General features: G+C 44.9%; 1 protein-coding gene across 3 annotated transcripts; it reads right to left on the reverse strand.

Moving 5' to 3' along the window:
* Positions 1-905: 905 nt before the first annotated feature.
* Positions 906-23,923, reverse strand: TMEM159 (transmembrane protein 159). 3 transcript variants are annotated; one of them, XM_003916642.5, is made up of 5 exons: positions 23,798-23,923; positions 21,278-21,471; positions 11,909-12,077; positions 8,078-8,216; positions 906-2,025 (listed from the first exon to the last, which is right to left on the reverse strand). In XM_003916642.5, exons 2-5 carry the CDS (start codon positions 21,371-21,373, stop codon positions 1,944-1,946), a joined length of 486 nt encoding a protein of 161 aa, XP_003916691.1. In that variant the 5' UTR covers positions 21,374-21,471; positions 23,798-23,923; the 3' UTR covers positions 906-1,943. The 3 variants fall into 3 exon arrangements, with proteins under 3 accessions (XP_003916691.1, XP_003916692.1, XP_009194390.1); XM_003916643.5 differs by having other exon boundaries at positions 21,278-21,578; positions 23,798-23,870; XM_009196126.4 differs by lacking the exon at positions 23,798-23,923 and adding an exon at positions 22,900-23,059.
* Positions 23,924-24,568: the final 645 nt, after the last annotated feature.

The following is a 24,568-nucleotide window of genomic DNA, read 5'->3' on the forward strand; positions in this document are numbered from 1 at the left end:
TCACAGGCTTACAAAAGATCTAGCCAAGCTATACCTGGAACCCTAACACATGAAGAATGTGAGATAAGAAATGCCTGTTCTTTTAAGCCAATGGTTGGTGGTAAACTGTTACATAGTGACAGATAACTAATATGCTTGCTCACTCACTCTTGCATTAGTAAGAAAACTTCAGGAGGGAGAACAGGGACCCTTGCATTCTTCATTATTAAAGCTGCAGAACCCAGGTGGGTAGACAGCATAGAGAGATAATATTAGACACTTGCATGAATAAAGGAAACATCCAATAAACAGTATATGTTAATATTGATAGTTATATTAATAGTGGGCTGATCTATTGCCTCCCCTGTTTCTTGAATGGAGACCATCCCAGCCCTGTCCCATCTGCATATCCCATCCTCCTAGCCACTGTGACTGGTCCGGGGTCACTCACATGACCCAAGTCTGTCCAATCAGAGCCAAACCCAGAATATTTGTATATACTGTTGGGAAAAAGCAGTTTTCTTGCCCAGGATGGAGGTCCTAGGACCTCCACAAGGAGCGGGACTGCCTGCAAAAGCAGCTTACACTGTGTAAAGCTGTACTGAGAGATGAGAGATGAGAGGTGAGAGATGCCTAATGACACCACCTGAGCCCCTGGAATCGGCAGCACCTCAAGATCTACCCCTTGGCTTTTTGGCTGAGTGAAACTAATCCTTTTCCCCACCACCCCTCTTTTTAAAGTAATGTCGAATTGGGTGTCTATCACGAGCAACTTAAAAAAATCCCTATTACCCAGCACCAGTCATGAAATTGACAGAGGAATAGGCAGGTCTGATGTATGGAGCAGAAGGGAAAAAGAGTAAAGGAAAAAAGCCCACCCAAATAAATATTGAATGAAATGCCACAGCAAATAAACCACTCAATAATTCCACTAGGAAATCCCATAGGAAGTTTTATTTTTACTTTCTAGTCCTTTAGCATTGGCTTAGATTGGGCATGGTGGCTCACGCCTGTAATCCCAGCACTTTGGGAGGCCGAGGTGGGTGGATCACCTGAGGTCGGGAGTTCGAGACCAGCCTGACCAACATGGTGAAACCCCATCTGTACTAAAAAAACACACACACACAAAAAACTAGCCGGGCACAGTGGCTGGTGCCACTTGGGAGGCTGAGGCAGGAGACTTGCTTGAACCTGGAAGTCGGAGGTTGCAGTGAGCCGAGACTGCACCATTGCACTGCACCCTGGGCAATAAGAGGGAAACTCCATCTCAAAAAACAAACAAACAAACAAAAAAAGAAATGACTTAACAGGACAAGCTCTTTAAAACAATACAAAAGTACCAAGTGCAAATATGTAAAAGATTAACAGCACTTAACAGTACTCAACAGTAACAGTGGAAACTACACCTTTACACTTTTTTGAAAATACTCTTGGCCACAACGTTACATTTGGACTCTATTTTCCAACTTGGAGAGGCCAAATGTTGCTGTTCTTTCTGATAAAAAGCAAATACCATAGAAGGGCTTGTTCTGTTTTGGATTTTTTTTTTTCCATCTTGTTTCACATGAGTGAAAAAATTAACAGCTGCCCTCATTTCTGAAAACAAAAAACTATAAACAACCACTGTTGCTCCCAATGGGACCATTCAACATGAGCCCTGAGGCTTTGGGGTCAATGGGCTACAGTCTAGAAGCCCAGGACCCTGCCAAGGTCAAGTCTGCATATTTGGGGCAGGGTGAGCTGTTGAACCATCGCATTTCTCTGCTGCTTCTTTACATGGGAACCAACACAAGAACAACACAATCCCTAAATTGGCTGCTGCAGGATCCTACAAATAAGTGAAAAAGCGAGAGGACACAGCCAAGGAGTGCTTGCTACCCAGCCCCCTTCTTCTGAGCCATAATCCCAAGGGGTGAGTATGATCCAGCAGTACTTGAAAAGAAGCCCGGCCTCTGAGCAGTCACTCATTCCTGGTAAAGCCCCTCGAAGTCTGCAGACTTCATGGCTGGCAGAAAGTCACCATTGGTGTTTTGCTGTGTCAGTGGTCTGTCGGATAAGAAGAAGAGATGGTTAGCTCTAGGTCCTTGGTAAAGAGAAACGTTGGAAGTGTGCATAGCTGAATACATGATGTTCTTTTTCCTGATTTATTTTTAGCTGCTTCTTGCAACCACACCAGGCCTATGCCCATTATACAGATGAAGAAACTGAGGACACAGGAAGTTAAAATGACCAGGTTAGGAGTAGGGTTATAGCCCCTTTTCCATCTTCTAATTTGGATATTTATTATGTTTTTCTTAATTATCTGTGTCCTCACAACAACCCAATGAGAATGGTAGATTAAGAGTAGCTATTTTGTCTAGTTAACCAATGGACAAAAACTGAAATCAGAGAAGTCAAGCAGCCTGTTCCAAGACCACACAGCTAAAAAACATGCCAGGGCGGGAATTCAGACCATATCTTCTGATTTCAATTAGTTTCTTGACACCTTCCATGGAAAGGAGTTCGGGGGGAGGATTGTATTAGTCAATTCTCACGTTGCTAATAAAGACCTGAGACTGGGTAATTTATAAAGAAAAAGAGGTTTCATGGACTCACAATTCCACATGGCTGGGGAGGCCTCACAATCATGGTGGAAGGCAAAGGAAGATCAGGGGCACTTCTTACATGGTGGCAGGCAAGACAGCATGTGCAAGGGACACGGCCTTTATAAAACCATCAGATTTCATGAGCCTTATTCACTATCACGAGAACGGCAACCATGGGAAAAACCCACCCCATGATTCAATTACCTCCCACCAGGTCCCTCCTATGACATGCAGGGATTACAGGAGCTACAGTTCAAGATGAAATTTGGGTGGGGACACAACCAAACCATATCGGGGGGAAAGGAAGAGAAACCAGTCTTCTTCAGTCCTTGTGACTGTCAGAAGGCTGTGAGAGAGGAAGTAGTGCTATTGATATTAACTCAATTGGATCCATGGTTTATCTTTGAATTTCAAAAAGCTTTGCCATCATTGACACCCCACTGTGGAAAACCGTAGCACATACTAGAGTGTGGCCGACCAGGAGATATTTCCCAAACCCTTCTCCTTACAAGTTTATGCTGCAGAAGATGACACAGCTGAACATTCCCAGCTTAGAGTGGGGATATGCTTTGGATGTTTGTCCCCTCTAAATCTCAAGTTGAAATGTGATCACCAGTGTTGGAGGTGGGGCTTGGTAGGGAGTATTTGGGTCTTGAGGGTGGATCCCTCATGAATAGCTTGGTGCCATCCTTGGGGAATGACTGAGTTCTTGCCCTGAGTTCATGCAAGATCCGGTTGTTTAAAAGAGTGTGGCACCTCCTTCCTCTCTCTCGGTCCTGCTCTTGCCATGTGACACTGTCTCCCCTTCACCTTCCCCCATGATAGGAAGCCTCCCCAGCCCTCACCAGAAGCAAATGTCAGCACCATGTTTCCTGTATGGCCTGCAGAACCATAAGCCAAAATAAACCTCTTTTCCTTGTAAATTACCCAATCTCAGATACTTCTTTAGAGCAATGCAAAAAAAGACTAACACAAGTGGCCATCTGACAAAGTTCTAGTCAATGAAGTCTTTTGAAAGCACAGTGATGAGAGGTCCTGAGAAATATTTCACTCACATTGTAAAAAGGGTCAGACTCAATTTTTTTCTCCTTTTATCCTGCCTTGAAGGCAGCTGGTGCACCTGGAGCTGCAGCAGCTATCTTGTGGCCATGAGGTAGGAAACCAATGAGCTAAGGATGGCAACACAGTAAGGCACCAGCCCTGGGCTGTCTCCAGTTTTTCATTAAGCAATTAAAAAAAGTTCCCTGTGTGTTTAAACTAGTATCTATTTTGGTTTTTTTCGTTATGTGCCACCTAAACCATTCCTCCCTGATGACAAAAAACTAAGAAAGAAGCCTTTCCTTTTCTTAGTAAAGATATAAGAAAGGTAGTTATGCTCAGGCTGGTTTGGAAGATTATGATATGGGGCAGTGAGTTTGGTGGCTCTACAAATAAACACAGCCGCCCAGGGCCCCTTCTTCTCCCAAGTTGCAGGCCCTGGGAGGTCTCGCTGTCTCCATAACAAAGCAGTGTGGTTTTGCCCCTCAGAGGCTAGCTGATCTACACAGGAGGTAGGTCCGTGTATTTGATCTACATATTGTTTAGTTGATTTTCATATGTAAGGGAAACTTACAGTTTTGTTTCTTCTTTTTAAAAAATTTAAGCTGTATATTATCTTTCATGTTTTAGGGCCAAAATCCCATTAAATCATGAAATAAATTGTATAGCTCCTCTTCCCCCTACTCCGTGCTTTCGATCATTTAATGAGGGAGTTACCTTTTTTTTGAGTTATAAAGAATTCACTAATGCAGGCTGGGCGCAGTGGCTCACACCTATAATCCCAGCACCTTGGGAGGCTGAGGCAGGTGGATCACTTGAGCTCAGGAGTTCGACACCAGCCTGGCCAACATGGTGAAACCCCACCTCTACTAACAATACAAAAATTAGCCATGCATGCTAGTGCACACCTCTAATCCCAGCTATTTGGGAGGCTGAGGCAGAAGAATTGCTTGAACCCAGATGGGAGAGGTTGCAGTGAGCCAAGATCAAGCCACTGCGCTCAGGCTGGGTGAGGTGAGACTCGTCTCAAAAAAAAAAAAAGAATTCGCTAATGCAAGAGTTCTCAGATGAAAACTATGTTCACAATAACATGACCTAATTACATGCCTTTTTCACTCACATTCTCTCACAAGGGAACAGTGCAATTTTTCAAAGTATATTTGGAAGATCTGCATGATTCAATGAACCAATATTCTCCCAATGACCAAGGGGTAAAGTTACAAAATCATGCATGATAAAGATCCATTTGAAGTGTGAGATAGACCTGCAGATTTCGATAAAATAAGAGTATAAAAATTTCACATTTCATCTAACCTTTAAAAAACTACCACTTATGGAGTTTTGGTGTACTATCATAGAATATCCACAATCGTTTAAAAAAGCTTTGCTTCCCTTTCCCAACTACACATTGAGTGATGCTGAGTCTTCTTCAGATACTTCACACAGAACAACATAGTACAACAGAATGAATGCAGCCACACGAACGAGAAGCCAGCTGACAACTGTTAAGGCAGCTATGAAAGAGATTTGTAAAATGTAAAACCATACCACTCACAACTTTCATTTTCTTTTGGAAAATATAGTTACTTTTCATTAAAATTTGTTATTTATATTAACAGGTAATATTGCTCCTTTTAAATGAATAGATATTTTTAAAATTTATGTTATGATTTCTAATAGAATCATTATTTCAGAACAAGGAACACTGAGGAAGAAAATTTTTTAAAAAGAAATAATTATTAATACTTTTTTTTTTAATTTTTCAGACACAGTCTCGCTCTGTCACCCAGGCTGGAGTGCAGTGGTACAATCATAGCTCACTGCACCCCCAACCTCCCAGGCTCAGGCCATCCTCCCTCCTCAACCTCTTGAGTAGCTGGGACCACAGGCATGCACCACTATGCCCAGCTAATATTTAATTTGATTTAATGTAATTTATGTTATGTTTAATTTATTTTATTTTATTTTATATAGTTTTATGTCATGTTAGTTATTTATTTTATTTTATATTTCACCTCATTTCATTTGTTTTTTGAGATAGGGTCTTGCTCTGTTGCCCAGGCTGGAGTGTAGTGGTGTGATCACAGCTCACTGCAGCCTTGAACTACTGGGCCCAAATGATCCTCCCATCTCAGCCTCCTGAGTAGCCAGGACTACAGGCATGCACCACCACACCTGGATAATTTTTGTATTTTTTTGTAGAGATGTGATCTTGCCATGTTGCCTAGGTTGGTCTTAAACTCCTGGCCTCAAGTGATCTTCCTCCTTGGCCTCCCAAAGTGCTATTAATACAATTAACTACATAAATAAAATCTCTTTGGAGGCCTCAATAATTTTTAAGAAGGTAAAATGTGACCTGAGAACAAAAAGCTTAAGAACCTCTGCCCACATGGAAACAATTGGTTGGCAGCAATAGGGGAGGATAAGGAGATCAAGTACAAATCCTGGATTTCTTTTTCAATTTTTTCATTGATAAGTAGGGAGTCAGATTTTGCTACCTCCTATGGCATAATTTTTAAGAACTTACCCTATTACAGCAGGGTTCACAGGCAGGGAGGAATTTTATTTCAGAAACATCACCCTCAATATGCAAAATAGGCCAATATTTCTCCTTTCACGTCTTTTAAAACTGGGAGTGAGTCAGTGCCTCACGCCTGTAATCCCAATCTATTGAGAGGCCAGTGGGGAAGGATTGCTTGAAGCCAGGGGTTTGAGGACAGCCTGGGCAACACAGCAAGACCCCATTTTATAAGTAAAATACAAATGAACAAACAAAAGACTAAGAGCGATCAAAGCGTTTATGAAAAGGTGAACATGACTCCAGGGATATCAATTAAGCAATCCTATGAGAGCCATCCTTGAGCAATTTTACATTACACCCACTTCACCCTTTATTTTTCAACATAGGAATAATAACAGGATAACCTTTTGGTAAGGAGTTCAAGGGCTGTTTTGTAGAAAAACAAAACTCAGGATATCGGTTCTTATGGAACAATGGTTGGCCAAATCCAGCAAGCTGCCTGTCTTTGTAAATAAACTTTTATTGGAACACAGCCATGCCCATTCATTTACTTCCTGGTCTGTGCTGCCTTCATGCTACAGCAACAGAATTGACTAACTGCAATAGAGACCATATTACTTACTAAATACTTGCTATCTGGCCCTTTCCAGAAATTGCCAACTCCTGTTTTAGACAGTCACTCTGTATCCTGATTAAGAGGGCTTTGGAATTAACTGACCTGGATTTAAGTCCCTTCTGTGCTACTCTCAGCTTAAGGGACTTGGCTTAATTTTCCTTATAATAGAAAGGGGCTAAATTGTAAGGATGACATAAGATAAGGCCTGGAAAGTGTTTAAGAGAGTCCCTGGCACAGAGCAAGTGCTCACTAGCACTATCATCAACGTAGCAGGAGCTTAAATGAAGTATGATGAACTTGGGACTTAGATTCTAAAATCAACATACAGGACAAAAAGAAAACATTAAAATAAATCTCCTTTGAAAACCCCTTAGGTGGGTGGCACATTATAGACAAACACAGAGTCTCCCAGTAAGGCCAACATAGCTGGTGTTTCCCTCCAGCATTTAAGTAGATCGCTGTTGTTTCACTCGAGGCCCCAGATGAAGTAGCTGGCATTGAAGAACCATATTGTAGGAACAAAAATCTATATATTCAAACATGAGGCTCACACTCAGTTGGTGAGAAACTCACATTCGCAAGAGCAGAGGGGATCGACAGACTTTGGGGACAGAAGATTCACAGCTCCCATACTGTACCGCTTTGGGCGACAGACATGTCTGGTGGGTCATTTTTCTCCCGTGCCTCTCCGCCCCACCCCGCCAAAGAAAACCACCTAATTTGACATTTGTAAATTAAATGGACATCTTTTAAAAGGAATCAATAATACTGATAGAGTTACTATGACAATGAAATGTGTATACCTGATGGAAAATGACAGCTATTGCTTTGTTTAAAATTCCATGGTAAATTCCCACCTGATGCCTGGCATATGGGGAAACACGAGAAACAGCTGGGTCTTACAAGTTTCCTTCTGGACATCAACTAGGATTAAGGTTTTATTTGTGAAAATCCCCTCAAGTGGCAGATTAAATTACTCAGCAGAGTGTGGTGGCTCACGCCTGTGGTCCCTGTACTTTGGGAGGCGGAGGCAGGAGGACTGCTTGAGCCCAGGAGTTAGAGAACAGCCTGGGCAACATAGCAAGACCCTGTCTCTACAAAAAATATTAAAATTAGCCGGGCATGATGGCATGCACCTGTAGCCCCAGCTACTTGGGAGGCTGAGGCAGAAGAACTGCTTGAGCCTGGGAGGTTGAGGCTGCAGTGAGCTATGGAGCTATGTTCATGCCACTGCACTCCAGCCTGAGTGACAGAGTGAAGCCTGGTCTCAAAAAAAAAAAAAAAAAAGAAAAAGTAGAAAGATTAAAAAAATAAATTATTCCATGGACATGTATTTACCTGGGAGAAAACCAGTAGTTGATGAGGCTGGAGACCACTACATAGGATGCTATCATCATCCCCGACATGATGAGTGACACGAAGCCCAAACCACAGAGGATGCAGAGCAGTGAGAGGCCACCCACAGCGATGACCAATCCTAGGAGGAGAACGTGGTTAGGAGAAGTGTTCATCTCAAACAGGTTGAAAACTGCAGACCCCGGGGTCAGTGTGTTTAAAATAACGTCAGCTAACTCAGATTATTAAAGTAAGGAGATTTCCCACAAAAACCCAGATTTTTGGCATCACTTAAAAAAAGGAGGTGATATGGGCACCTGAGTGGGCATCAAACCATGGCAGCAACTGGCTGGCCCTCCCATTGCCTCCAGTCCCCACAGTTCCCAAACTGCATCGCACATGGGCCGCTTTGCTCATTTTGTCTTTTTTCTATTTTCTTTTTTGAGATGGAGTCTTGCTCTGCCTCCCAGGCTGGAGTGCAGTGGCGCGATTTCAGCTCACTGCAACCTCCGCCTGCCAGGTTCAAGCGATTCCTGGCTTCAGCCCCCTGATGAGCTGGGATTACAGGCGCCCACCACCATGCCCAGCTAATTTTTGTATTTTTAGAGGAGATGGGGTTTCACTATGTTGGCCAGGCTGGTCTCGAACTCCTGACCTCAAGTGATCCACCCGCTTCCCAAAGTGCTGGGATTATAGGTGTGAGCCACCGCAACCAGCCTGCTCATTTTGTCTTGCCCGTAGGTGTTGGAGTTTGAGATCCCTTTATCCTCAAGGTCAAAGATGGACTTCCAAAGGGATCCCCCTGATGAGTCAGCCAAGGCAGTACTGGGGGAGGTAAATTATCTCCAGTGTCTCAAACTGCATAATAAATGCCATTATTTACACTTACTTACAAGCTATAGGTATAAAGGTCATGCAGACTAAAGCAAAATCTAAATGCAGTTTTTGATGGCATCCTTGAAAATCCAGCCTGTCAACTATCACATTTTAATCTTAAGGTCTGATTGGTCATTTTTATGGAGCATTTTCAATGCCATTTTAATATACCATTCCCATTCTGAATGGGAATAGTAATGAATTATCATCTAATACGTCCAAGGAAAATACATTTTTTCATAATGTGGGGCCTGTGGGAGGAAAAGAATAAAAGGTACAAGGAGAAGATCATGAAGAACAAATAACATGGCAAGTATCGTACGGCTGACATCCTTCCCTTTGCTTTGCGAGTGGCCAGTTAGCCCAGTACTCCTTCCACAGCCACAATGATGGTTTCAGGGAGGGACCCTGAAAAGGCTGGAAGGAAGGGAACATCAACAGATGTGCTGCCTTTTCATAAAGATTTGCAAAATTTTAGATCAGTGTTTTTCAAAGTGTGGCGCCAACCACCTGCATCAGAATCAGGTGCATCAAGGAAGCTTGTGAAAAATTCAGATTTCTAAACCCCACTCCAGACCTACTAAAATAGCACTCTCTGGATGAGGCCTGGAAGTCTGCATTTTCTTTCTCTTTTTTCTTTTTTTTTAAAGAGACAGAGTCTTGCTCTGTTGCCCAGGCTGGAGTGCAGTGGTACGATCATAGCTCACTATAGCCTCAACTGCCTGGGCTCAAGTGATCCTCTCACCTCAGCCTCCTGAGTAGCTGGGACTACAGACACACACCACTTCTTTCTTTCTTTCCTTTTTCCTTTCTTTCCTTTCTTCTTTACTTTTTTCCTTCCCTCCCTCCCTTCCCTTCTTCCCTTCTTTCTTCCCTTCTTCCCTTCCTTCTTCCCTTCTTCCCTTCTTCCCTTCCTTCTTCCCTTCCTTCTTCCCTTCTTCCCTTCCTTCTTCCCTTCTTCCCTTCCCCCTCCCCTCCCCTCCCCTCCCCTTCCCTTCCCTTCCCTTTTTTTCTTTCTTTCTTTCCTCCCTCTCTCTCTCTCTCTCTCTCTCTCTCTCTCTCTCTCTCTCTCTCTCTTTCTTTCTTTCTTTCTTTCTTTCTTTCTTCTTGAGACAGGGTCTCACTCTTGTCACCTAGGCTGGAATGCAATGGTGCAATCTCGGCTCACTGCAACCTCCACCTCCCAGGCTCAAGTGATTCTACTGTCTCGGCCTCCCGAGTAGCTGGGATTACAGGTGCCCGCCACCATGCCCAGCTAATTTTTTGTATTTTCAGTAGACACGGGGTTTCACCACGTTGGCCAGGCTGGTCACGAATTCCTGACCTCAGGTGATCTGCCCTCCTCAGCCTCCCAAAGTGTTGGGATTACAGGCGTGAGCCACCGTGCCTGGCCTCCTTTTTTTTTTTTTTTAAGAGATAGAGGGGAATCTTGCTATGTTGCCCAGAATGGTCTTGAACTCCTGGTCTCAAGAGATTCAAAGTCGGTATTTTGATAAAGGAAGTAAGATTTATACACACTCAGAGCTGGGTGCAGTGGCTCACACCTGTAATCCCAGCATTTTGGGAGGCCGACGTGGGCAGATTACTTGAGGTCAGGAGTTCAAGACCATCCTGGCCAACATGGCAAAACCTTGTCTCCACCAAAACTATAAAAATTAGTCGGGCCTGGTGGGGCATGCCTGTAATCCCAGCTACCTGGGAGGCTGAGGCAGGAGAATTGCTTGAACCCGGGAAGCAGAGGTTGCAGTGAGCTGAGATCATGCCACTGCATTCCAGGCTGGGCGACAGAGCGAGACTCCATCTAGAAAAACAAAAATATTTAAATACACTCAGCTTCAAGAACCACTATTCTAGAGGCTTTGCACATGCTGTTCTCCTGTCCAAAAGGCCCTTCCTTGCCCACCCTGAGGCAAAGTTGTTATACATCTTTAAAGTCTTGTCTGCTGTAAAGCTTTGCATGTACCACCAAAATGTAATGGCTCTCTCCTTTCTCTGTAAATTTCCTTTCTTATGGTACTCATTCATTCCTCCACCCATTCATTCATGCATTCACCCATCTATCCTTCAACATTTACTCAAAAACCACTCTGCCAGACTGTATTTAGCTCATCCACTGACCATGCCTACTTTTTCCTTCAAGTGTAAACTGCTTTGTGCCTGGGGCAAATAAACAGCCCTGGGTGCTCTTAGCTCTGGGAAGCCATGGAATGGACCAGAAGTGATCACCTGACCCACTGGCCACCATCTCTTTGGCCACTTGCCTGTGGTGTGTGATCTGATTTGAAAAGGCAAAGTGAGCCAATCAGATTTGCTTTCCCAGTAATTTGAACTTAGGAATACAGGGAGAAATTGACTGTTGGTAGTGGAACTTCAGGAAAAAGGGTGAAGGTGGTCTCCAGTACCTAGCGAGGCATCTGGCATGCAGTAGGTACCCAGTAACTTACTGTGGAATGACAAGTCTCCCTGCTTAACAATAATAGCTAGCATTCATTGAGAAGCTACTCTGTGCCATGTATTGTGTATTATGCTAAGGACTTTATGGAGCCATATGTTTCAATCTTCACAACAACTTTTTGAGATTGTATTATTACATCTCTATTTTACATATGAAGAATTTGAGGCCCAGAGAGGTAAACCACTTGCCCCAAATCACAGTGGTAGAGGTGGAATTTGAATGCAGACTCCAGAGTCCATGTTTTACTTACTCTGATAAGTTGCCTTGCTTGATGTGATTTTGACAAGAATGGCAGACAGCCAGGTGTGGTAGCTCACGCCCATAATCCCAGCACTTTGTCAGGCAGAGGTGGGAGGATCACTTGAGCCCAGGAGTTTGAGACCAGCCTGGGCAACATAACAAGATCCCACCTCTTAAAAAAATTTAAAAATGGCAGATGCCCCAAAAGTATTGTTCTCCCAATTGAGTTATTTTCCAAGGGGATGAATGACAGAACAGGCTACCTTCGAGTATGATGACCCCCAGCAGAGCAGCCAGGGACGTAAGTATCACGATGAGCAGGAAGAATCCAACAGGAACAGCTGACATGACAATGAACACGAGCAAGGTGAAGGCGAGAAATGGATGCCTGTCCAAGTACTGACCCACTGGAGACTTCATAAAGGCCACCACCTGTGGGCAAAGGACGAAGAGCCAGGGTTAAGCACCACATCGGAACCCCAGGTTGAATGGATCTGCCCAAGCTGTGGGAATTACAACCAGAGGTCGTAAAGCCAGAAGGCTCATGCATTAAGAAGTCACTACAGGCCGGTTGCGGTGGCTCACGCCTGTAATCCCAACACTTTGGGAGGCCAAAGAGAGCGGATTACCTGAGGTCGGGAGTTCGAGACCAGCCTGACCAACATGGTGAAACCCCGTCTCTACTAAAAATACAAAATTAGTCAGGCATGGTGGGGCATGCCTGTAATCCCAGCTATCTGGGAGACTGAGGCAGGAGAATTGCTTAAACCCGGGAGGCGGAGGTTGTGGTGAGCCAAGGTCACGCCATTGCACAGCCTGGGCAACACGAGCAAAACTCCGTCTCAAAAAAAGAAAAAAAAAAGTCACTACAACAAGACTTCTCCCAAGACATGAGTCACCCAGGCGGCAATCTTAGGCAGCTGTGGGCAGGCGGCAAGTCTGAGGTCCCCACCCAAGGTCAAGTCCTGTGAAAGGCGGAAAGACCCAGTTATGGCTCTCCTGCCAAACACACACTCTTCAGTAGACCTCTTCGGCATACGGGTGCATTGATGTAAGGTACATACCCTCTGCCTCCAACTTTACAGCTGAGGTTCTCATAGTTGAAGCCACTCAGACACAAACAGGCTTAGCTACTTGGATCACCTAGGAGCTTGTTAGAAATACAGAATCTGGCTGGGTGTGGCACCTCACACCTGTAATCCCAGCATTTTGAGAAGTCAAGGCAGGAAGATCGCTTGAAGCCAGGAGTTTGAGACCAGCCTGGGCAACAGAGCGAGATTCCATCTCTACAAAAAATTTAAAACTAGCTTGGCATAGCGGCACACACCCACAGTCCTAGCTACTTGGGAGTCTGAGGAGGGAGGATCACTAGAGCCCAGAAGTTTGAGGCTGCAGTGAACTATGGATTGCACCACTGCATTCCAGCCTGGGCAACAGAGGGAGATCTTGTCTCCAAAAAAAGGGAAAAAAAAGGAAATGCAGAATCTCAGGCCCTGATGAATCAGACTCTGCCTTTTAAACAAGATTCTGCAGGTGTTGTGCATATACATTAAGGTTTGAGAAGCAATGAACTAAATCACTTGTCTAGAGTCGCACAGCCTCCAAGTGACAAAATCTCACCATTAAAAGCTAATCACTTGTCTATTATTAAGCATTAAAAGCATTATCATTATTAAAAGCATTATTAAAGTGATTAGCATTAAAAGCTAATCACTTGCTTATTATTAAGCATTAAAAGTGTTACTATTAAAAGCATTATTCTAATTATAATTATTATTATATAATTATATTAGTTACACATTATATTAGTATTAGTTATCAATATTAATATAGCATTAATTATATATATTACAAATATGATAATATAATCATATTATAATTATATATGTATATAATTATAATATGTATTATACTATTTATATTATTATAATAATAATTATTAAAAGCATTATTAAGCATTAAAAGCTAATCACTTGTCTAGAGTCCTACAGCCTCCAAGTGGCAAAATCTCAGCATTAAAAGCTAAGGCCTGGCCAGGAGTGGTGGCTCACACCTGTAATCCCAGCACTTTGGACATAGGCGGATCACCTGAGGTCAGGAGTTCAAGAACAGCCTGGCTAACATGGTGAAACCCAGTCTCTTTTAAAAACACAAAAATCAGCCAGGCTTGGTGGCCTGTGCCTGTAGTCCCAGCTACTAGGGAGGCTGAGGCACAAGAATCGCTTGAGCCTGGGAGGTGGAGGTTGCAGTGAGCCAAGATGGTGCCATTGCACTCCAGCCTGGGTGACAAAGCAAGTCTCTTTTTCTTTTTTTTGTTTGAGATGGAGTTTCACTCTTGTCGCCCAGGCTGGAGTGCAATGGCACGATCTCAGCTCACTGCAACCTCCGCATCCCAGGTTCAAGCCATTCTCTCACCTCAGCCTTCTGAATAGCTGGGATTACGGGCGCCCCCACCATGCCCAGCTAATTTTTGTATTTTTAGTAAAGACAGGGTTTCACTGTATTGGCCAGGTTGTTCTTGAACTCCTGACCTCAGGTGATCTGCCTACCTCGGTCTCACAAAGTGCTGGGATTACAGGCGTGAGCCACCGCACCTGGCTGCAAGTCTCCTTTTCAAAAAAAAAAAAAAACCCAAAGGGCTAAGGTTTTGGACTCAGAATGGCCAATGCTTGCAATAGCTGCCACATCAAGTAAAAATACTAAATACTTTTATGTCATCAACCTGGTCACCATAGTTAGCCACAGAATGTGACTAATGCAAGTTTATGCTGTGTTAATAAATAGTTTATTTTTCTTCACCAGGCAAAAGGAATTTTGGATCTGACTAAATGGAGGGAGACTGCTTTAACGCAGAGCTGGCCATAGGCAAATCTACTAAGATGGGTTTCCCCCTCTCCTCCTTAGGCTCCATGCCTTCTTTCTCCTCAGTACTGGCATTCTAGATCCTGTTCATGTGAAAGGTACAGAACCTCCTTCCATCATAACTGGTCCTTACTGAGCCTCATCCCTAGGGCCTTGCAGGCCAGCAGATGAAAAGAAGACATAATTCAGGTCCCCAAGACACATGTGCCACTTAGGAAGAAGAGTTTACCCAAGTGATTTAAACAGTGGGATTTTCAGGGTGAGTTGGAAGGCAGGAGGGGTTTGTGGTTCATGCTGAAAGAGCTAAAGTACAAGCCGCATCCTGCTTAAATAGAAGAGGCCATGCCAAGAAGCCACAGCCGTAGGTCTTGGGCTTCAGCATGGTCTCCTAAGAATTACTCTTGAGGCATGGCCAATTTCACTTCCTGCCAGGCCACAGGACGGCAAAATGCCCACTGACCTCACTGCCTCCTGCTACCCCACCATTCTGACAAAAGCCACCAAAGAGCGTGCTATTCCACTTCTCTAGCCAGAGATGACTATAGCAGGAATCACCTTGGAGCTGGCACTGCCCAGCCTGGACACTCCATCATGAGTCCAGTGAGATCCTGCTGTGTTGGGGCAGCTGAAAGTAAGAGACAGGCAGAGGGGCCGTGGGACTCACCACACAGAATGTGGGCTGGTCCCTTGCGCTGTCTCAGGTCCTGACTTCTTTCCAGTTCTAATCCATATGCATCCTTATTTGATGCTCCCTGTATCACCTGACCCTTACAATAAAAAGAACCACCGTGGGGAGGAGCAGATGGGCTCTCCAGGAAAGGGAGGCAGCAGTGCACCAGCGAGTGTGCTGCGCTGGCAAGGGAAGGGCTGTGCAGTGGAAGGAGCTCGTGAGGCTGGGACACCAGGACACCAGGCTTGCTGGCTTACCCCTGGGCTGTCCATCACAGGCCACCTGTGCCATTCAGCACTTGGAATGCTCCTCCTGTGACTGATGGCCTGGATTTCCAATTTAATTTAATTATAATTTTAAAGCTGAGACTTGATTCAGTTGTTGGAAAAATTTTAAGTCTGTTTCAAATAGGTTGGGTATGCGAATCTATTTCACTGAATTGTAAGTTTTATAAAATCTGAATAGAGATTAAATATTTCCAGTGAAAATTTGGCATCGGAATTGAGATGTGCTCTAAGTGTATGAAAAAAACAATGCAAAATATCTCATTAATACTTTTTTATATTACCTGTTGAAATTATAGTGTTTTGGATATATGGTATTAAATTAAGAATATATTATTAAAATTAATCTCTGGCCAGGAACGGTGGCTCATGCCTGTAATCCCAGCACTTTGGGAGGCCGAGGTGGGCAGATTACTTGAGATCTGGAGTTCACGACCAGCCTGGTCAATATGGTAAAACCCTGTTTCCAGTAAAAATACAAAAAAAATTAGGCAGAGTGATGCATGCCTGTAATCCCAGCTACTCAGGAGGCTGAGGCGAGAGAATCACTTGAACCCGGGAGTTGGAGGTTGCAGTGAGCCGAGATTGCGCCACTGTACTCCAGCCTGGGCGACAGAGCAAGACTCCATTTCAAGATAGATAGATAGATAAATTAATCTCATTTGTTTCTTTTTATGTTTTTTAATGTAACTATTAAAAAACTTATATATGTGGCTTACATAATATTTCTGCTAGACAGCACTCATTTAAATTTCATCTAGGGAAAAAAAAACAGGGAACAAACTGCTGTCATTTGAGCAGAACTATGACATGATTAAAGGAATGATTTAAGAAATATGAACCTAGCAATCATGTGCAAGAGGCAAGGAGAAAGATTTGCAGGAAATCAGGCAAGATATACTGATGGTCAAGTCCAGGCTGATGGCACAGAGGGAAGCGGAGAGGGAGGAGGAGATGGGTTTGAAAGTGGAATGACAAAAGAAGGAATACACAGGACTTAGGGACAGTTTGGCACAGGGATATAAAAGGAAACAGGCAAGACTGTTCTACTTTAGTCCTTAAGGAATCCACCTTTTTCTTAGCCTTTTTTTTTGAGATGCAGTTTCACTCTGTTGTCCAGGCTGCGTGCAATGGCACGATCTTGGCTCACTGCAACTTCCACTTTGGGAACTTCCAGGTTCAGGCGATTTCTGGCTAATATTTGTATTTTTTAGTAGAGACGGGGTTTCACCATGTTGGCCAGGCTGGTCTCGAACTCCTGACCTCAAGTGATCTGCCCATCTCAGCCTCCCGAAGTGCTAGGATTACAGGCATCAGCCACCACGCCCCGCCATTCTTAGTCTTTTCTGAGTCTGGGCTCTATAATCAAAGAGAAAGTCATTCGGATATGCAAAGAGACCAAGATTCAGACAATTAAACCCAGCAATTGTCTTTTCCCAAGAAGTACAGCTGAGCTCCAGCCAGTCTGTCCCAGGAGGGGAGGACACGGTTCAACCACACCTAATAATAACAGAGAACATTCATTAAACACTCAGGTGCCAGGCACTGCTTTAAGCGCCTCCCGTGTTATTTCCTCATTTATTTCTTCCTACAATGCTACGAGGTAGGTAAAAAAGAACGACCTAACACTATTTAAACTCAGGGGGGTAGAACGTAGCAATTAACATTTCATTCTCATGGCAACAGAGGGGGATGCGATGGAAAGATGAAAAGTGGGAGAGGTTATTATTCAGTAACATGCACTGTGATTTTCCATCACCAGCCTGGAGGTAGACACAGGTTATCCAATCTAGACTCTACAAGCACAGTGCAGCACTGCAAAGCCCAGGAAGGCCAGGCCAAGACAGACTGACAAAATTACGTGCCAGGCTCTGTGCTAAAGCCTCAAACAGTATCTCAGATAATCTTCATAACAAACCTCTGAGCCTGGCAGTGCTCATTTTAGAAAAGAGGAGATGTAGCTGGGCGTGGTGGCTCACTTCTGTAATCCCAGCATTTCAGGAGGCCAAGGCAGGAGGACTGCTTGAGGCCAAGAGTTTGAGACCAGCCTCAAGGACCAGTGAGAGACCTTGTCTCTCCAAAAAATAAAATAAAACATTAGCTGAGTATGCTGGTATGCACCTGTAGTCCCAGCTACTCAGGGGGCTGAGGCTGGAGGGTTGCTTGAGACCAGGAGTTCGAGGCTACAGTAAGCCATGATCGCACCACTGTACTCCAGCGTGGAAGACAGAGCAAGACTCTGTCTCAATAAAAAATAAATAAATAACTTTTAAAAAGGAGATGGAAATTCAGTGAGCCTAAGTGACTTGCCCAAGGTCAGACAAAGGCAGTGGGCTTCTAAAGTAGGGACAATGTGGCCAGTGTTTGAGAACATGAAGGCTCCACCTGGGATGATTCAGGAGCCAGGCAAATTCCCTGGTAGGAGAATGCAAAAAACAATCAACGATTCATTATCTCTTCCTACCAGGAGAAGGGCGAAGGGTCAGGACCATCTAAAACCACGGGTGGCCAGGCGCAGTGGCTCACGCCTATAATCCCAGCACTTTGGGAGGCCGAAGTGGGTGGATTGCCTGAGGTCAGGAATTGGAGACCAGCCTGGCCAACATGGTGAGAAACCCCATCTCTACTAAAAATACAAGAAAAAAAAAAACAAAACAAAACAGGTGAGCATGACTATTAACTAAGTTCAGGCAGGGCCAGGACGAATGCCTAGTGCAGTGCTTGGCATACAGTCAGTGCCAAGAAATATGCAGTCAATCCTTGTTACTCACAATTCCATATTTGTAAATTTGCCTCCTCACTAAAATTTATTTGTAACCTCAAAATGAATACTGGCAGTGTTTTTTGTTTTGTTTTTTTGTTTGTTTTTTGAGACGGAGTCTCGCTCTGTCACCCAGGCTGGAGTGCAGTGGCGCGATCTTGGCTCACTGCAAGCTCCGCCTCCCAGGTTCACGCCCTTCTCCTGCCTCAGCCTCCCAAGTAGCTGGGACTACAAGCATCCGCCATCATGCCTGGCTAATTTTTTGTATTTTTAGTAGAGACGGGGTTTCACCATGTTAGCCAGGATGGTCTTGATCTCCTGACCTCGTGATCCACCCACCTCGGCCTCCCAAAGTGTTGGGATTACAGGCGTGAGCCACCGCACCCGGCCTGTTTTGTTTTGATTGAGACAGAGTCTTGCTGTCACCCTGCTGGAGTACAGTGGTGTGATCTTGGCTCCCTTCAACCGTCACCCCCTGGGTTCAAGCGATTCTTGTGCCTCAGCCTCCCAAGAGGCTAGGATTACAGGCACATGCCACCATACCCAGCTAATTTTTATATTTTTAGTAGACAAGGGGTTTCATCATGTTGGCCAGGCTCATCTTGAACTTCTGGCTCCAGGGATCCACCTGCCTCGGTGTCCCAAAGTGCTGGGATTACAGGCGTGAACAACCGCGCCTGGCCCACAGTGCTTTTGGGGTCATCAGTGGACATGTCCACAACAGCAAAAGACAGAGTCACCTACCATGTACATTCCCAGTTGAGGTCAAGCAAGGTGACACTGAGCCTTCCTGTTTCGTCCTTTAAACGAGTGTCATTGTGGTCTATTTAGTGCCACGTTTATGCTTTAAGTTGGTGATTTCACCGTTGAAAATGGTCCCCAAGTTTAGTGCTGAAGTGTTCTCTAGCATTTCTAAGCATGAGAAGGCTGTGATGTGTCTTATGGAGAAAATACACATTGTGTGATTAGCTTTGTTTAAGACATGAGTCACAGTACCATTGTTGGCCCTGAGTTCAATGTTAATGATTAACGATATATACTAACATGTCTTTAAACAGAAATACACAGAAAACGAGGTTATGTACTGATCAGTTGACAAAAATGTTGTGGCAGAGGCCCACAGCAACTGAATCCTGTATTTCCCCTAGGAGTGATGGTTTGGTATGTGCTAATTCGATGTCTGCAGTAACTTTACAGAACGTAACGACCATGGTTAATGAGAATCAGCTGTAAATGTGGAACGGCAGGAGAACCCTTCTTACTGAGCTAACTTTTAATAACAAGAGTCCCCGCCAGCTGGCGAGAAAGCTGCTTGTCCAATTTAAAAATAGCTTGGTAAATCCACAAAGAGTGCCAGATAAATTCTGGAGCAAGTCCAGAATTTATTGTTGTAGACTGCAAAGAAGCATCTCTTCATAGTTCACAAGCGCTTAATCCACACAAAACAACAAAATGCATCACAAAAACGCCTCTCATTTTGCCATACATATGTATTTTTATAGGTATATTACGTGGAAAAAAGGTCTAGAATGACATACAAAATGTTAACAGTATTATCTCTGAAAGCTCTTTTCCCTGACAAAATGCTGAAAGACATATAGAAGAAAGCAATAAGGATAAATATGCAAGAAGACAATATACTATCTGAATCTCACGCTAAACATACACAAAAAGGGCTAACTCGAATTGAAAATGTAAATTAGAAGGTAAAATAATAGCCACAGGGTTTCAAAGAGGGAGTACGAAAAAGAAGGTACAATGTCTCAAGAACCTTTTTCCATTAATAATTTCGGTGGGTTTAAATGGATTTCAAGAAATATTTTGATATCTTAGGTTAAATGGAAAACATTATTGTACAATTTTTTGCCAGGCGCTGTGGCTCAAGCCTGTAATCCCAGCACTTTGGGAGGCTGAGGCGGGCGGATCACATATCAGAGATCGAGACTATCCTGGTGAAACCTCGGCTCTCTACTAAAAAAATACAAAAACTAGCCGGGCGAAGGTCGTAGTCCCAGCTACTTGGGAGGCTGAGGCGAGAATGGCGCGAACCCAGGGGGCGGAGCCGCAGTGGGACGCGCCACTGCACTCCAGCCTGAAAGACACAGTGAGACTCCGCCTCCGTAAAAAAAAAATTAATAATAATAATAATAATAATTTTTTGTTGTTGTTGGAGACGGAGTCTCACTCTGTCACCCAGGCTAGAGTGCAGTGGCACAATCTTGGCTCACTGCAACCTCCGCCTCCCGGGTTCAAGTGATTCTCCTGCCTCAGCCTCCTGAGTAGCTGGGACTACAGGCGCTCACCATCACTCCTGCTGATTTTTGTATTTTTAATAGAGACAGGGTTTTACCATGTTGGCCAGGCTAGCCTCGAACTTCTGATCTCAAGTGATCCGCCCACCTCAGCCTCCCAAAGTGTGAGGATCGCAGGCGGGAGCCACCGTGCCCAGCCAAAATTAATTTTACCTATTTCTTTTTACTTCTTAAATGTGGCTACTAGAAAAATTTTAAATTACATATGTGGCTCACATCATATGTCTATTGTAGCTGGATTCCTAGTGGAACACTGAACTTAAATCTTGAAGTAGGCTTTTGTCTCTCATTTTCAGGGTAACAGATAGGGCAAAAATCACAACAAAACCAAACAAACGAAAAAAAATAAAAAGGATGGTATCTGTGGCACAGACTTCTTTATCCAGCTAAAGAACTGCATTTGCCATTAGTGGCAAATGACTCAATTTTGGCTTAAGAGATGTAATTGGAAGTGTTGTGTGTGACTTCCAGGAAGTCTCCTTAAATTGGAGGTGGCTTGTACATCTCTTTTCCCCCTCTCCTCAAATACTGTTGCCTGGAACATGGATACAATGGCTGATGCTCTTGCAGTCATCGCAGACAAGGAGTTTGAAGGTCACAGCATAGACATGGCAGGGTGGTAAGCCAGAAGGATTCTTGACTTACCTCCAAATTTCTTCTACTGGAGAAAGAAATAACTTTCTATCTTGTTTACGCTAGTGTTATATTGGGATTTTCCATTATACACAGTGATTGGAACTGACCTTTGAATTATTCTGGAAGGAGTCTATCAGCAGAGACAGCTTCTTCTGCAGTTCTTGCAAGTTCCTTGAGATACTCCGGAGCTCCTCTTTGGCCATTCTGAAGCTCACTTCAATCTCTTTGGGGATGAATTCTCCTACCGGTAAATTCTCCAGTGCAGCCCACGGTCCAATCTCTCATGTCGTCCTGTCTCTTGCTGTTACCAGAGGAAACAAAAGCTGTTAGTGGTCTTCATCCAGTTGGTTCGACGAGAGCTTCTACCATCCTCATACCTTGATGGCAGGCATGTAGATGGAGGGTAACCTGGCAATATTCACAACAATTTCAGATTGCACACACTTCAATCCAGGAATTTATCGTCCAGGAACATGATGGAAATAATCCAACAGGTATCTCAAAATGTACTAAAAGGCCGTGCATTTCCTCCCTGTTTATAACATATAATGACCAGCAAAACATTGGAAAAGAGCTAACTGTATTTCCATTAGGAGAAAATGGGCTAAATAATTATAAATTCAGTCATTAAAATGACCGTGTGACTGTTTCGTGATGTGAAAAGATGTTTATGAGACTTAAAAAAAAGATAAAATGTTAACAGTATTATCTCTGCCAGCTTATGTTTATTTTTTAGCTTGACAAAATGCTGAAAATACACAGAAAGCAAGGAAGCTGAATACACTATTTCAAATCTCATTTCCTTTTATTTTCCCTCGAAAGCTTTCCTTGTACAACAACAGCCTTGGCCTATTTCTCTTCTTTATTACTGTGTAGGTTGGCTCCCAATTCCATCATTCCATACATCATCATCTATTTACTTTCGGGTAAGTCTATCCCCACTAAGGAGAGCTGCGCCTCGGGGGCAGACCTCACCACAATAATTATACTGTAACTAAACTGCTTGGAATTTTGAGGGGTGTCCCAATCTCACACAATTTTTACTTATTTTTAATAAAGGCAATTGGTTAAATTAGATATATTTTTTAACCCTTGCTGAGTTTTCAAATATAAAAAACAATCATTCTTATTTTATATTTCCCAGAACTGGCTGGACACAGAGATATGTTTTCCATTTTTCCTTTTAAACTGACCTCCTGACCTACGGTACAAATATTTAAAAGATTCTGTCTGCGTGGCCAAAATTAACTGAGAGATCATCAGAGTTATTTATCATATTGAATATCCCACGTGCTAATTGCATTAGTTACAGGGGGTAATTTTATCTACTACTAAGCTGTATAGGGTCTCCTATGCAAATTAAAGTGCATTTTAATCATCCCAGCTAGACATTCTCTGCTACTTCCCTTGTGTAAAACAAGAAACCCTTTGGAGGTGGAAGTTGAGGAGGGGACTAATCCCACCACCCCACATTCTCTCTCTGAAGCTGCCTCTGGCGTAGATCTTGAACTCGGGATGTTCCCAGCACTCAGTTCCCGTAATCTCATCTCTGCAGCAAGCTGAAACAAGCCCAGTTCTCCCTACAGGTCTCCTTTGGCCTGGGAGCCTCGAGTGCCACCCAGACCGGTTTGGGGAGTCCGATGGGAGAGTGCGTGGGGAGAATGCCATCGGCCACAGCCTTCAAATGCGTCTACCTGGCCACCAATTCCCAGACCCCCTGGTCACTCACTCCTCGGAGGGGCCTCCCCAGCCACAGAGGTGTCTCCCGAGAAGGGAAAGCGTGGACCCGATGCGGCCAAGGAGTGCCCCGCCTTCTTCACGCCTGGGGGACTGGGCCAGGCCAACACCAGCCAACCCTCTCCCCTTCCAAGGCTCCAAATAAATCTCCTGGCTCTCCCACCCCCGAATCTCCAGGAGCAAACGGCTACCTCGAAAGTTCCAGCTGGGAGGAGGGGTCACATCTCTGGTTGGGGGATGGGAGCTGCAGGGCGCCTCGAGCTTACGCTGGCCGCCCCTCCCCATCTGGGCCCAGCCTTTCAGCCTTCAAAAGTCAGGGAGACCCAAGGAGAGGAGGAAAGGAGTGAAGTGCAGGTGGAGAGGGGTTCCGCGTCCCAGAAGGCACAGAGGCTGCGTCGAGTACTTTGTTATTACAAAGAGAAGCCCCCTTTGATACTTGCAGATCTCTCTGCAGTGACGGGGAAGGGGACCTCGGTGGAGAAGAGGGGCTGGATGGCGAGGAGGGCGCCCGTTTTCAATAATCCTTGGGAGGTTTGCCTCGACGTCTTCCCCAGGTTCCCCAGAAAGGGGCACAGTCTCGGTGTGTGGTGGTGCTAGCTACCATTTTACCTAATCTAGTAGTGTGTGTGTGTGTTGGGGGGTGGCGGGGTGAGTGTGCTTTGAGGGGTGGGGAGGAATCGTGTCTCCTCGTGCGCTCCCAGCCCCGTCCCGGTGACTCACAGGCAGGAGACGCCCCTTATACTAACCCCGGGGCAGAAAGCTACGGGGCGTGGGACCCCGATTGCGCGCTCACGCCGTCGCCTCCGCGCTCCTCCACTGTCCCCGCCCGGCGAAGGGGGTCTAGCCACCCGGGACACCCGGACCACCACCCCCAAGCTCCGAGCTCTCACCTGCTCTTGGCGGCCGAGCAGCCCCCACCGCGTTTGCAGGCGGAGCGAAGAGAGGCAGGAGGAGGAGCAAGAGGAGGAAGGAAAGAGCGTCCCGGGAGTGAAACCAGAGCCGCCTGCCTCCGCCCCTTGGCCCGGGCACCGCCCCTCGGCTCAGCTCCGCTGGGCTCGCCCCGCCCGTGGCCGGAAGGATCCGGCAAAAGCGCGCCAAGGTTTCGCACCCAGGTCTTTGCCGGCGCGCTCGCTCCCCCTGGCTTTCGGAGCCACTGGAGACACGCCCGGAGAGGTTGACAGATGAGGAAACTGAGGCTCAGAGAGTGTCCCTTCCCACACGACTGGCTTGGAGTGAGAAAGTTCCGACCACCTTCAAGACAGGCCGACTGGCAGCTGAGAACGAGTTTTCCAGGGGTCTCAGGGTTTCCCCTCCCGTATCCCTAAAACCAGCTGCTCTGGAACGTCTCTGGAGCTCAAGACACACGAGATGAAGTATCACCCTGACTGGAAGTTTTTAACCATGACTCCTCAAATGCAAATGTCATAAGCCAGTGAGATCCTTTCAGATGGATTAGATCTCCATTTTACACATGAGAAAGTCCAGGCTGAGAGAAACAAGGTAAATCAACCCCAATTCCTCCGTTTGCGAGGATCCAAGTCGGAGCAGGAACCCGTGTTTCCCCTGACCCCAAATCTGCCCCATAGAGTAAGATTTCTGAATATTATGCTATTGACATTTGGGGCGGGATAATTCTGTGTTTCTGAGCTGTGGATTGTAGA

This window comes from Papio anubis, chromosome 18, assembly GCF_008728515.1.
Source record: "Papio anubis isolate 15944 chromosome 18, Panubis1.0, whole genome shotgun sequence".
In the NCBI taxonomy this organism is placed as follows: Eukaryota; Metazoa; Chordata; class Mammalia; order Primates; family Cercopithecidae; genus Papio; species Papio anubis.

Excerpts from the sequence above, each read along its gene's own strand:
- TMEM159 (XM_003916642.5), bottom strand. The coding sequence starts at position 21,373 with ATGGCCAAAGAGGAGCTCCGGAGTATCTCAAGGAACTTGCAAGAACTG. Across the intron at positions 8,217-11,908 it reads GGGGGTCATCATACTCGAAG|GATTGGTCATCGCTGTGGGT; the intron begins GTAGCCTGTTCT and ends TTCTCCTCCTAG. Across the intron at positions 2,026-8,077 it reads AACTACTGGTTTTCTCCCAG|ACCACTGACACAGCAAAACA; the intron begins GTAAATACATGT and ends CTTATCCGACAG.